Genomic DNA, 13,871 nt, shown 5'->3' with positions numbered 1-13,871 from the left:
ATTTGTCTCTACTAAGATGTTATATTGGTCCTTGTAGCTAACTAACTATTCTGATAATGCTGAAAAAATATTTTTGAAAAGGCAATGTTATTTTCAAAATTTTCGGAAATCAACCTTTTGAAATTTCCTGCTATACTATGCAGTAAGTATGGTGGTTTATATAGAGTGACCTGCTCACTTAAGAAAAACTTAGCGGTGAAAGCATAACTGCATATATAATGCACAGAGATATGGAGTATAACATATACAGTATTAGATTTGATGTAAAGACTATTACATAAAGCAACTTTCATCATGTAAGATATTTTATAGTTGCAGCATTTTGGCATGTGTCCTTTATATTGGGGGATCCATACTAAACAGTACTACTAGCACAGTGTAGAAAACACGGATAGGATTTATTATTGGCCTTTATGTATGTATAAAATCCTCATTAGATTGTACTGTAATTATTGAATTAACATGGCTGTGCCTATCATACATTCGTATATGAAACGTCTACATCACACGGAACAATCAAAACAATACAAGTTACTCTTACACTACAACAGTGATGACAAATAGTGGTAGTCACTAGAAGAGTTCCAATCAGTTGATCAACCTCACAGACACCTTTGGAGGCTTTAGACAAACAACCTATAAGCAGGAAACAAATAAATATAGTCAGCAGTATCAATAAGTACAATAGTACTTAATTGGTAAGAAATCATATTGCTTTGTTAATTTTTGCACTTTAAAAATACAGCCTTGCAATAAGTTTTACCCGAAAAACCACTTGGAATACATTATTACTGCTGTAATGATGCTGTACTTTGGTTAAACGAAGCAAAAAGTCAAATGTTTTGATGTACAGTGAGTTTTAAATTCACCTGGATTTCGTCTACCTGACTGCCTGCTGTAAGACCCGATTGTGCTAGGTGTACGGCTCCAGATATTTCAGACAGCCAAGGTAATGATGGCAGATTCGCGAATCTGTTGTTCCGATTCCGTTCTGTCCACTGCATCATGCTGTTTGCTTTCATCATTCATTTGCTTCTTTGTTCTTCTCAAAGGATAATTAATAGTTGCGGCACTTAATGGTTGCGGAGCACACCACAACCCAAACACGTGGCTGTATGTGTGCATGCGTAAGGGTGAATGGGTGTAGTAGCCAAGGAGTTGTCTCTAGCATTTATTAATGCTGGGTAGTCATTTTATAGTCTTACCACCTTAATTTTTGTTGAGGTAGCTAGCTAATAATTCCTTTGAGGGGCGGATCCACCTCGGTATCCAGACTTCTAAAAGTGAGGGTTCTACTATTAATGGTGGACACTCCAGCCATGTTTTACTGTTAAATCATTAATATTTAGGCCATTAGAAATGCAGCTGAAGTCTTCAACAGTTGCTGTAATAGTTTTAAACAATAATTATTTTTAGAGGCGCTTATTGCGTATGACAGTAAAAGATACAAAGCTGTTTCAAGTGATATTTATACTATGTGGAAAACAAAGAGTACAATATAGCTAGCTAGCTAGACATATAAAATAAACAAACTAGCTATTAAAAAGATTTAAAATTTAAAGGGAAGTAGGGATTGATATAATAATTATACATGCTACAAAAAGTAAGGAAACAAGCTCAAAAATGATACAGCTGAAATGAGAAACGATCCAGCAGTAAAAGTAAGGAAACAAGATTAGACGACTACTTGCTAACACACTTTAATGTCTACTTTTGGCTAGAATCTTGAAATGAGACCATCAAATTAGCCAAAAGTAGGGATTAAAGTGTGTCTCATTTTAGCAAGTAGTCGTCTAATCTTGTTTCCTTACTTTTTACTGCTGGATCGTTTCTCATTTCAGCTGTATCATTTTTGAGCTTATTTCCTTACTTTTTGTAGCATGATTAATTATTATATCAATCCCTACTTCCCTTTAAATTTTAAATCTTTTTAATAGCTAGTATGTAACTAAAAGTGAAGTAACTAAGACCTCTGCCTCAGCAAAAAGGACTATACATAGATGACCCGTTGAGCAAAAACTTGATTATTAAATTTTTGCATTTTTGTTGCATTTCGTTTATATAGTATTAGTTATTTAAAAATAAAGTAGGGATCCAAAGTAGTGAAAAGTAGATAAAAAGTAGTGAAACAAGAGATGAATGATAGTCTTACAAAATAGGTCAGTGGGAAATTCCTACATTGGCATGTTATAACAATGATTTTATTCAGTGCCAAAATAGGGATTTTCCTACTGAGCTATGCTGTAATACCATCAATCACCATTCTTGGCTTTTTTAGGGGTGCACTTTTTGGCTGTTTTGGTATACACAATATACTTCTTTTTGTAGTTGCAGGTCTTCAAGTTATAGTTAAAGCACCACCGTACATGTGTACAGAAAATACAGCACAAAGGGGCATGTCAAGAGGCTAATACAGCACGAGACAAAACTGAGACACCCTCCAAGTGCTGTATTTTTGGTACACACAAGCAGAAGCAGTTCATTAAGTGATAATTGTATTGTATTACTTCTTGTTCGGAGCATTCATCTCATATGTTCAAACTGCTGCAATTTTCAGTGATCAGACTATCGGTAAGTGTCCACATAATCTATTTCTGGTTGTGCTACTAACTGGTATATATATACACACAGTGTTGGGAGAAACGCATTACTTATCTAAAAGAATGCATCTTTGTATACATGTACGTAGATACATACCTTCCACTTAACAACATACACCGTATGTCATATACGTAACATGTGTATGTTAAAGTATTGTTGCATGAAAATGTGCCAGTATACGAAGAGAACGATTGCTGTATAGCTGTGCATTGAGTAACGCATGAGTAACGCATGAGTAACGCATTACTTACTTAATATTATTACTTTTGTGGTAACTAAGTAATATAACCAAATACGCTATAAAAACAGGTAATATAACTCAAGTTACTTTACTTACAAATGTAACGCATTACCTAAGTAATATAGTTACTGTAACGAATCTAATATTACATAATATTATTACTACAAGTAACGAAGTTACTAATCTCGTTACTAATCCACTGAGTAACGTCTAGCCACAACGAAGTAATGAAGCCTACTGAATGAAGCTTATTCACCAGCTTCTTACTTATAACCAAGATTTGCACATTGTCAAACAATGCAATCATGTCACGTGATAAGGTGGTAGTTTCACATGTGACAGCTTAAGGCTGTGGACACAAAATAATATAATATGTAATATTATTTTAGTTACTTTATTTTACGGGTAATATGTAACTGCAACTAAATAGTTCAGCTGCAAGTAATATGTAACTAGTTACTTTTACAAAGTAACTTGCCCAACACTGTATATACAAGTATAAGAGTGTAGCACAGTAGGGATATTCACTTCTTATTGTTTTACAGTATTTGGACATTACGTACTACTCCAATCCAGCTTGTTTCAGTACTTTTTATTGCAGCATTATACACTGTCCCTAATCTAATTTAAAATTCCTAATTTTTTCTTATACTTGTTTGTGAAGTTTTTTTGCAAGTTCATGACCACTAAATATCTGCTGAGTTACTCACAGCACTATTATACTAGATTATGACTCATAAAATAACAACTGATCAGTGGGCGTGGCTCTACATATGCCTGCAGACAATAATGGTTGTGGATTCATGCATACCTACGGACTGATGAATGGGTGTGGCTACCATATGTCTACAGACAGTAATTTACGTAAGTGGGAGTGGATTCGTGCATACCTACACACTGATGAATGGACGTGGCTACCATGTCTACAGACTGTAATTTACGTAAGTGGGTGTGGCTCATGAAAGAAGCAGAGCTACGGTATGACGTGTAGTAACACCTCCACGTTTAATTCAGCACGTGGGGTCAGACCCGAATAATCTGTAAAGCAGGACCTGGATGACCCGACTTGGTTTAACATTGTTACTAAATAAACTATATATATTGACTTACACATTGCTATATAGTTCACCGTGAGTTGCTCTCTCTGATCGATATCAACAGCGAGTCACGTAGCTACGCGTGTATTTTTGGTGCAACTGGTGACCATGTGTATTCGAATAGTTTGATGCAATGTACACTGGTGTGGAAGCTGCACTGTAGTCTATTAACACTCAGCGGTAGAACCTTGACTGATGGCCATGGTAAAGAAGGATAAAAGGTAAGACAATAGCGCAAGCATTGTATGCTTATCAATATACCAAAGGTTTTTTCTTAAGCGAACTAGAAACGTTTCTGCGAAAAAATTAGAGCTGTAGCTGTAGCCACTTTTCCGCTACGCTTGACTGAAGGCGTCAGACAGGCAGGCAGGCAGGCAGGCAGGCAGGCAGGCAGGCAGGCAGGCAGGCAGGCAGGCAGGCAGGCAGGCAGGCAGGCAGGCAGGCAGGCAGGCAGGCAGGCAGGCAGGCAGGCAGGCAGGCAGGCAGGCAGGCAGGCAGGCAGGCAGGCAGGCAGGCAGGCAGGCAGGCAGGCAGGCAGGCAGGCAGGCAGGCAGGCAGGCAGGCAGGCAGGCAGGCAGGCAGGCAGGCAGGCAGGCAGGCAGGCAGTAGAAAATTCTGTTGAATAATTTTTTTCTAAATTCTGTAGCAACTTGACGCAACGTTTCGGGTCGATCTGAAGACACTTTTGGGCTTGGTTTTACCCAACCAATACTGTCATGTCGTTGTGAGGAAAAATCGTGGCAGGTTTTTGGGTTATATTATATCACGGATCGCCCCCACACCTTCGATGTCCCTAATATACAGTACTATTGTACTGTATGATATACGTAGGATTAGATAAACTAGATTTACAATGTTGCACATTTGATCAATTGTGCTGTCTGAGTGCAGCTGTTTTTGTAGCATTCCTTACATAACTATTCTGCATAACTGTACTGTATTTGCGCAAGTGTACTGCATTTGCACAATCATCCCCATGTTTGTACTGTATGACTTATACACGTAACAGTATACTTATGTGTAGCTAATTGTTACTGTAAGGAAAATACAGTATGTGACAGTCATTTGATCCATTCACACAAAGTACAATATGGCCCTTTACATAGCTACATGCTTATTTTTATTCATTTTTCACTCTAACAGGTTGCCATACTACAGTCGCTTGGTTGCTATCTTCAGAAATGTATCTAAGTTATGTATTTTTTTTCTCAGCTGTCACACTGCAGTTGCTGAATTGCCATCTTCTGAAAACCATACTTAGCTATGTATATACAAGGTTCTATTATACAGTATATCACTTAATACCATACCTGTTTCACTGCCCATACAAACGTCTCAATAGTAGCAGTGAAATTTATCCCGTATTTCACTGGTAGCAGTGAAAAAGTTGTAATTGCAATTTCATTGGCTAGAATTTATGTTAACAATGTAGCGCCAATTAGTGTTTACGCGTGTTTCATACATAGTGACAAATTGCGTACATAGCAATGCTAATGCACAGCATGCGTATGTGCAGCGAGTATGGTATTAACTGGGAATAGCATGGGTATAGCAGTGAAATTTTAGGATAAATACCACTCTTGTTGTATTGAAAATGGTAAATTTCACTCGGCTTCGCCTCGTGAAATTTATCCCCATTTCCAATACAACACTCGTGGTATTTATCCCAAATTTCACTGCTACCCATGCTATTACTAGTACAAATATTATCTAATATTATAGTTATTGTTATTACAAAAGGATGTAAGTATACTACTTTAGCCTATGGCTGCTACATAGTAATTCTATACAAATTCAGGGAATTCCCTCACATTTCCCATAGCAATTCAATCATATATTGAAACCAGCTACAAAGTGGAACTGTAGCTAGCTTGAAACCACAGTAAGTACACACATAGCTATAGTCTATTTACATAATTATGAACATGAATATGAACATACTGTACTTTTCATATCAAGTTTAGTTTCTCCATCTAATGGTGCAACTCTACTTCTACCAATGAAACGAGATTTGATCTGCTCTTTGATACACTAGAATTCAATAAAAAAGAAATCAGCTGAAATCTAAGTTAATGCTGTGTGTTATACATACGTACATTTATAAAAAAATTGTGAAATAGAAACCTAAAAATTCTAGAATGTATTTCTTCAAATATGTATAAAGTTTTCCATTAACTGAATGTACATGTTTTCAGTGTAAACAGGCTTTAGTTAGACATAATATGTAGAGCCACACTCATTGATCAGTAGGCAAGTTGCATGAAACCTAAAATGGCTACAGCTTCTTGGGGCTACGCCCCCCCAGACCCCCTACTGCCAGAGTTCTATATTCTGGTTAGCTCTCCCTCACATCAACTACTTCCTCTGCCACTGTGAACCATTGCATTTATGGGCCATGGCATTTATTATCAACAGGCACTTACATAAACCATCATAATTTACTGATACAATGGTGTATGGAGTTGAATCTTGGCTCATTGTGTTTGACATGAATTTCCAAAGTAAAGCTTTTTCCCAAGGTATGCTTCTGTGTTCAAGATGGAAGGTGACTTTATTGAAGAAAGATCATTGATAAATTCTTTCGTCACTGCAATGTAAACAAGTATCTGTAACTCAGACACTCTTCCATGTATGGAGATGAAACAAGGATTTTGAACTTCCTATGAACAGGAGAACATAATGATGCCCAGGATTTATCTGTTTGAGTGTTAATTCACTGACCAGTGAGGTGAAAAAAACTAACGTAAATTGTTTTCTGAAACTTGTGTTTATTGTAAAGTAGTACAAAATGTTACGGTGCGCAAATAAATGGTTTTCTCAAATTTGGTCATGTACCCTGCTCAAGGCAAGTGTTGATAGGAAAATTAATGTTTCAATATGGTTTCATTGCATGAAGAGAGACGAAGACCAGCCTGATTGAAGATAAAAGGAAAGACAAGGCACAGAGCGCACATACTCATCGGAACCCCAAAAAGCCCATGCCTTTGGTGGGTTTGAATCTTTTCTACATTAATGTAGGTAAATATTTTTATTTAGTGACATTTTATCTAAGCCCCATGAATCTTACACAGTAATACTGTAGATACAATATTATTAGATATCAGTTCATCACTAACTACTAATTTGTGCAAAGCAAGCATTTAGTTTTTAGAATACTCCTTAGAATTCAATTGTTCAATCTATACAAGCAACACAAAACATACTATAGATGCAATAAATAAATGGAATTAGACTACGTATCAAGAGAAACCAAGAGTGTCGAATGGTGTATTAACCCGTGATTAATGATTGTGTAAAGTAACACGGATATTTCAGTAATTGTTTGTTTATGCGAAATGGTAATTTGAAATACATATGTGGCAACAGGTCTTTGTTTGCCAGTTTTCCATGTTATTCAACCAAGTATTCAACAGTTATTGCACAAAGAAAGTTTAGTAAGGACCCAAGATAACTCCAGCTCACTAAAACAATAGTTGCACAAAAGAGGTGTTGCCACGCCTTCAGGAATCCACTTGGCAGTGCCAGAACTTTAACATTAGCCAATTCCCTTTAACGCTATCATGTTTTCACTTGGTGTAGTGGCTGAATTGGGCTAAACACAGCAACCCTTAATGGTAATGAAAACGAACAATTACTGAAATATCCGTGTTACTTTACGCAATCATTAATCACGGGTTAATACACCCGTTCGATACTCTTGGTTTCTATTATATACTCTTATATGTATGTATTATGTAAAGTACAATATGTAACATATTCTTTTTACATTTTACTACACAAAAAAATTAGTATTTAAAATACATGACTGACTTATGACATATAAACCAAGGCAATGTGCTTACATGTATTTCTTCCTCTCTTATAGCAGACAGCAATAATCTCATTACTTCATGACTATCCTCCTGTGTTCCACGTCCAAAACGTTTATTGCTATTAGTAAATGAAAATTTAACAAATGTACGTGCCTACAGAGTAGTGAAAACTTACATGATGCCCAGAGAATGCAACAAATTGCTAGGAGAAATTGACCAATTCTCTCGGCTAACTCTAGAGAAGAAGTTGTGTAGTTGTGAAGTTACTGAGCCCGTTACAGGAACTTCTAAATAATCCTGCAAGTTCCACAACACATATGTAATAAACTGTAGGTACAACAAAATATTTATGCATGACAAACTGTAGTACGGCACATACGTAGTCTGATTGTTAAGCACATGTGCTTACAATTTTCAGATAAATGTTGCACAAAGAATCATATGCCACACAGAATAGAATTTAGGCACATATGCCTGATAAAGAAAAGACAGCATGCATATCACTATTTCGAGATGATGTGATTCACAGCCAAGTATAGCTGTACATCACCGCATGGAGTATTTGTTTTGAGCAAGAATTTCATGGTACAGAATATAGTTTTGCTATATGAATAGTAAAAGGAGACATTTGTATTAACCATGTGAATTTTGCACCTCGTATAGGAGGAGAATCCCTAATATTTATAAGATTGGAAAACATGTTAAGATTCTTGGAGTGTATGTACGTACAAAGGCGATAAGGTCATTTTCATTGAAATAATTGAATTCATCATACATCACCAACTGTACACACGTAACATACATACAGTACAGTATGCACACATGTGTGAAAATCGCTTTATTATTCTTCTAGTCAATAACACAGTGGTGTTACATGCTAGCTTACTTGGCCACACAACATACTACTGTGTGTCTTGATACACATAACGTCTGCTTTATATAGGGCAAATAGACTATAAGTATGTTTTACGTAAGGTGGCCAATCACCCAAGCCAATATACTTGAAAGTACTCGATTAACTTTCATGTAATTGCAGAAAAATCAAATACAGCTGCAAGTACACCTACAGTAGAGGAATATGTGCTGTTTTGTACACACTCATCAATGTTGGTTCATACATACTGTACATATGTACGTATATACATGTAGTTGTATAGAGTAGGCTAAAATGTACACTGTACTGACACACAGACTATGAGAGAAATTAATAGTCTTTGGACATACGTAAGTAGGTACAGTAATGCTGTTTAAAATATTATTAATAGGTATATAACACAAAACACACCACTCAACATCTCACCATTTCTGTACCAGGTATAACATAAGATTTGTTTTTTCTGGCCATCGCATAATGCAATCGAGGGGTTTGATGTATACTCTGCATTGAAAACATGTGTATAATCAGCAGATTGTGGTGATAACAGTCTTACCTGAAGCATTGAGTTAAAGAAGCACGTGTTTCCAAGGTTGTGAAATCCCTACAATTAAGCATTAAAATCAGTGTATAATGTCCCAGAAATGCATATACATAAATGCACATGTACTAATGTATGTAAAAGCATCATTTACACATCTTAAAACTATGACAGACGACTGCACCTGGTCTCCTGAAATTGTTTTCCAAAATTATCTGTGTGTATGTGTGTGTGCGTGCGTGCGTGTGTGTGTATACATGTACATATGTAAGTATATTCTACATCTGGCTGCACCCAAAATTGTGCCACAAAGAAGTTAAGTAAAAGCAGCCAGTGTGAGTGTTCTGTAGACATTCAGGCCACTCCAAATGAGACTGTACAAGTACCTCTGCCCACATCATGTCTGGGCACCCACATCGCATGTCATTAATTGTCATTACTTTTCCAAAATCACTTTCTGTGCTGATACATAGAAAATTCCCATGAATCCTTTCATTTTACATTGCTAAAAAGCACAATGAAAATCTAAAAATAATTGTTCTGGTGGTTGCTGGCTAGGGTTCGCTGGCAAGCAAGCCAATTTCATGATCTGGAAATCCCCTCGAGATTGAGATACTCTAATTGAGCAGTTACATCTTTAATTAACTCTCTCACTGCCACATGGCAGTTTCGATATATAGTATCGCATTCTAAGAGCTCTGTACCTTCAGTCGAGCATTTTAGTAGCCCCTGCACTTATCCTGTAGCGGGCACACACTTAAGTGAATGGGAACAGGGATAACCGGTCTCTTTTGCACTATAATGCGGTTAGATGATGTAATCACCTACATTCAGAATGTCAATAGCGAGCACTGTAGACAATTCTTCAAAGTGATAATGACACTACACTAAAATGAAGGGAAACAGTAAGGAGAGAGGTTACGTAGCATGTTTGTATGCCTCGAGACTGACCTTGCATCTGCATGTGCATGCGCATTTGTTCAAATGCTGGAAAACCAGACTTGGAGGTAATTGCTTCAACTGTAAACAGGTTAGCAATGTTTATTGTATCATTATAAACAGTGAAGTTGTGAAATACACATTTAATTTCACTAAGACAGATTTTTACACTATAATGGCTTTGTGGCTGCTTTCATGTAAACAGCAACTTGATAATCGAATTCCTTGTTCTATATCAAGTAATTTGATATATGATTACATGGTATGGTGTGAAAGTTATAGCAGTTTAGAAGCAGTAGAAAGAAGCCCCTACAAATTTGGTAGTGAGGGTTTTTAAAAAAATGAATAATGATAATAATCCAGGGGGGGGTAGGACATGATGTCATAACGCGTACAATTTTGCATAATTTAATTGAATTCCAATGATAATTACTAGATGAAAAACTTAATGTATCAGCTAGTTGCATCATTGTAGACGCCGAAGTCGATTGCATTTACTACTAACAACTAAGAATACAGCGAACATATACACAGGTACCTGAAACTAAGATCAGAATTTATTCTAAATAACGCTCTATTACAAAATTCCCCGTAATATCGCTGGGGCTTAGCGGGGCTTAGTAGATAAAACGATTTCTTCACTATTGAATTACTATTTCTGACTATAAATACAACGCTAATCTTCACGGTTTACTAGAACTCAACCCTATGGCGAAATGTACAGTACGCATACGTCACGCAATTACTGTGACGTCATGTCCTACTCCCCCTGATAATAATCCCTCCCACCTGCACCAAATATTAGGACAGGAAACTATAGTCTCATTTGGAGTGGCCTTACAGGATTTCATTCTGAGGCATATAGTTCATGCCAGTTTGAAGCACGGGTGAAACTGGTTATGTGTGAACAGCTTTCCTATCAGGATGTATGGGTATTGTAAGGCCATCGTTATTAATTACTTGTTTCCCTTCACATAGTGCGGCAAAAACTGATGCAGGAGATGTGATGATTGGTTATTAATGATACACTTACTCCTCACTTGGCTGCTTCATACATCTGTAATTTTATAGTGCCTGAATGGAAATTAGTAATTTTTTCAGGGGAAACTTCCTGGGGTCAGGCATCTCCTTTTTCATATTTGAAATGAATCTACCCAGCGGTCACTGATATATATATTATATACTTTTAAACTTCGCCACAGTTTCTTTGTATTTTTGTTCATCTTCTTTTCACACCACTATAACTCGCACAAGTCTTAGGAAAATTTACTTCAAATTTGGAGGGCAGTAAGAGCAGAATGCAGCACATGTACAGTCCAAATCTTGTACACATCGAATAAAGAACAAGAGAATTAATTATGCATGATGTTTGAAAAAATGCAAACGTGATTTATTGTCACAGCCGCTAGTTAAACCCCTTGAAGGAATAACTTGAAATTTGGTGTGTACATGGAGTATCCATCGCAGTGCTGTGCTTTGAAATAAAAAGCACTAACGGTCTTGGAGTTAAAGCAAAAATGCCAACCATGTGTAACAAACGCATGATTGAGTTTTGTTAATAAAAAGTATTACTTGTCTGCCTACCAGGCAAATCAGTTAATATAAGGAGCTGAAAGCTGGTATATAGGTAGATTAATTATTTTAGAAATACTTTAAAGGATCTACGAGAAAGTCAACTAAGCGTGCAATTAAGATACTCTAATAGTGCAGTCACCCTATAAAGAACATTCAGTTACATTATAAGTCACTCTATAGAGCGTTCAGCTACAGCCAAGCTACCATGTAGAAAGTTCAACTTTGAACAAGTCAACCTGTAGAGAGTTCAACTATGTTACAAATTATTCTGTAGTGAGATGATCAGCTAGAGTCAAGTCACCACGTAGAGAGTTCAGTTCCAAACAAATCACCCTGTAGAGAGTTCAGCTACATAAAAAGCCACCCAAGAGAATTCAGTTAACAAGTCACTCTGTTAGAGTATAGCTATGTTCGGTCCATAAATGTTACCTTATTTTGAATGCTGATGTGGCGATTCTTCTGGAAGGTATTATTTGTAACATAAAATTTTAAACGGTAGCATTTTGGGAACAGGGTTCTGTTTGGGGTCCCTAACCTGACCACTAAAAGAATACATCTTTGTTTATATGTAGCTATGTAACTTCCACTTAACAGCATACACTGTATGTCATATATGTAATATGTGTGTGCTAAAGTATTGTTGCATGAAAATGTCCCAGTACAAAAAGAGAACGGCTACTGTATAGCTGTGCATTGGATTTTTACATTCATGTCTACACAAATACAAACTCTTTAGACACACTTACGATAACTTTAGGACCAAGTCCATCAGAAAAACTATAAGTTAGAGATTCTCTTGGTTGCTTATGTTTAGCTGTTTCTTTATTTACAAGCGGTGGCTTGCTTCCTGGTGGTGGCTTTTCTTCTTGTGGTTTTTCTCCTTGTATTGGTTTATTTTGCTTATCATTTTCTGGTTCAATTTTGGGTGCAATATCGCTATTTTTTGCATTATCATTATTTGGTTGATTTCCTGCCGTATGGTGTTGAACTGTCATGTAATTACATTGCCCTGGATTCGTAGTACCTCCTGTGTTATTTTGACTACCATCTTGATCTTGTATATTACTTTGTCCTGGTTGATTTTCTGTCATATGATCTTTTTCTCCTGTGCTTTTGTTTCCTTGTCTATTTTTTACCTCATGATCTTGACTTATTGGAGCGTTGTTTCCATCCTCATTTCCTGTCACATTATCTAAAATACTCTGTTGCTCTGTTTGATCCCTCCCTAATTTGAGCTTTTCATCTTTACCTTTTAGTTTCTAACGTAAATATATGAAGTTAAATAAAACAGGGTATACTGTATAGACGTACATATACGGTAAGAGAGATCAAACTACATATACTGTACACATGGAGGCAATAATAGAGTAAATACACACAGTACAAATGTGACTGGAATTTCAAAAAGGGATCTCTTGTAAATTTACGTACTTTGATAATTCATAACTACATATTACATGACTTGAAACTTGGAGCAGTGAGCAACAGCATAACTTCGTGGATGAAGACAATTTCAGATGTTATGTTTCTTACTCTTAGAACCAAAGTTATGGTCCCTCAAATTTACAAAATTACAATTAGGTGTGTGGAAAACCCCTTTTTGCAATTCAGTTAGAAATATCAGTTGCCGCAACTCCCCTTTTGTCTCTCAACAAGATGGTTTCGATCTTAACACATGTACATTTTCTCAGGTTTCAGTGTCATTACCCATTGTTGAATACTGTATTGTGAAGTCACTGCCAAATTAGTTTGTTGTCCTACGTATTTTAACCCGGTATTTGCTCACAGCCTCACAGCTGGATTATATTGTAAAAATAGCCACCATGTGAAAACACAGCTTTGTACACTAGAAAACTCAATTAATTCCTAAAAGCCAGAAGATTTCAATTCAAGAAATTCAAACAAATGGTGGATGCAAAAAACAACTAGCAAAGCTAACTGTCAGTTGGTTTTGGGATGTCCAAATACAAAAATAGTTGGGCTAAACTGTTGGTTGTAGGTGTTCAAAAAATTGCTGGTGTGAAAGAGATGTGACATTGAAGATGGCAGCCAAGCAATAGCTGTAACATCAATAAATTTGTAAAGTTATTGCTAAGAAAAAAATGAATATTGATATGCTGCAGCCTTTACTAGGTTGCTACATGTACCATTGATGTCACATCTCACCCACACCAGTAATTTATCTATTTCA

General features: G+C 36.5%; 1 protein-coding gene across 2 annotated transcripts in view; it reads right to left on the bottom strand.

Annotated features, from left to right (window-relative positions):
• The window catches only part of LOC136257200 (serine/threonine-protein kinase DDB_G0283821-like), a 113,433-nt gene that overhangs the window by 10,380 nt on the left and 89,182 nt on the right, over positions 1 to 13,871 (bottom strand). Inside the window, exons 7-10 of one of the 2 annotated variants that reach the window (XM_066050274.1) lie at positions 7,927 to 8,048; positions 7,782 to 7,869; positions 5,886 to 5,970; positions 542 to 636 (exon numbers count right to left, since the gene is read on the bottom strand). The exons of the other annotated variant lie outside the window; for it this stretch is intronic. Coding sequence (XP_065906346.1) covers positions 542 to 636; positions 5,886 to 5,970; positions 7,782 to 7,869; positions 7,927 to 8,048 — 390 coding nt within the window. The remainder of the gene's footprint in view (positions 1 to 541; positions 637 to 5,885; positions 5,971 to 7,781; positions 7,870 to 7,926; positions 8,049 to 13,871) is intronic. 2 annotated transcript variants of the gene reach the window in all.

This window comes from Dysidea avara, chromosome 6, assembly GCF_963678975.1.
Source record: "Dysidea avara chromosome 6, odDysAvar1.4, whole genome shotgun sequence".
Taxonomy (NCBI): domain Eukaryota; kingdom Metazoa; phylum Porifera; class Demospongiae; order Dictyoceratida; family Dysideidae; genus Dysidea; species Dysidea avara.
The sequence above is the reverse complement of the archived record's forward strand: the minus strand, read 5'-3'. Positions and strand labels throughout refer to the sequence as shown.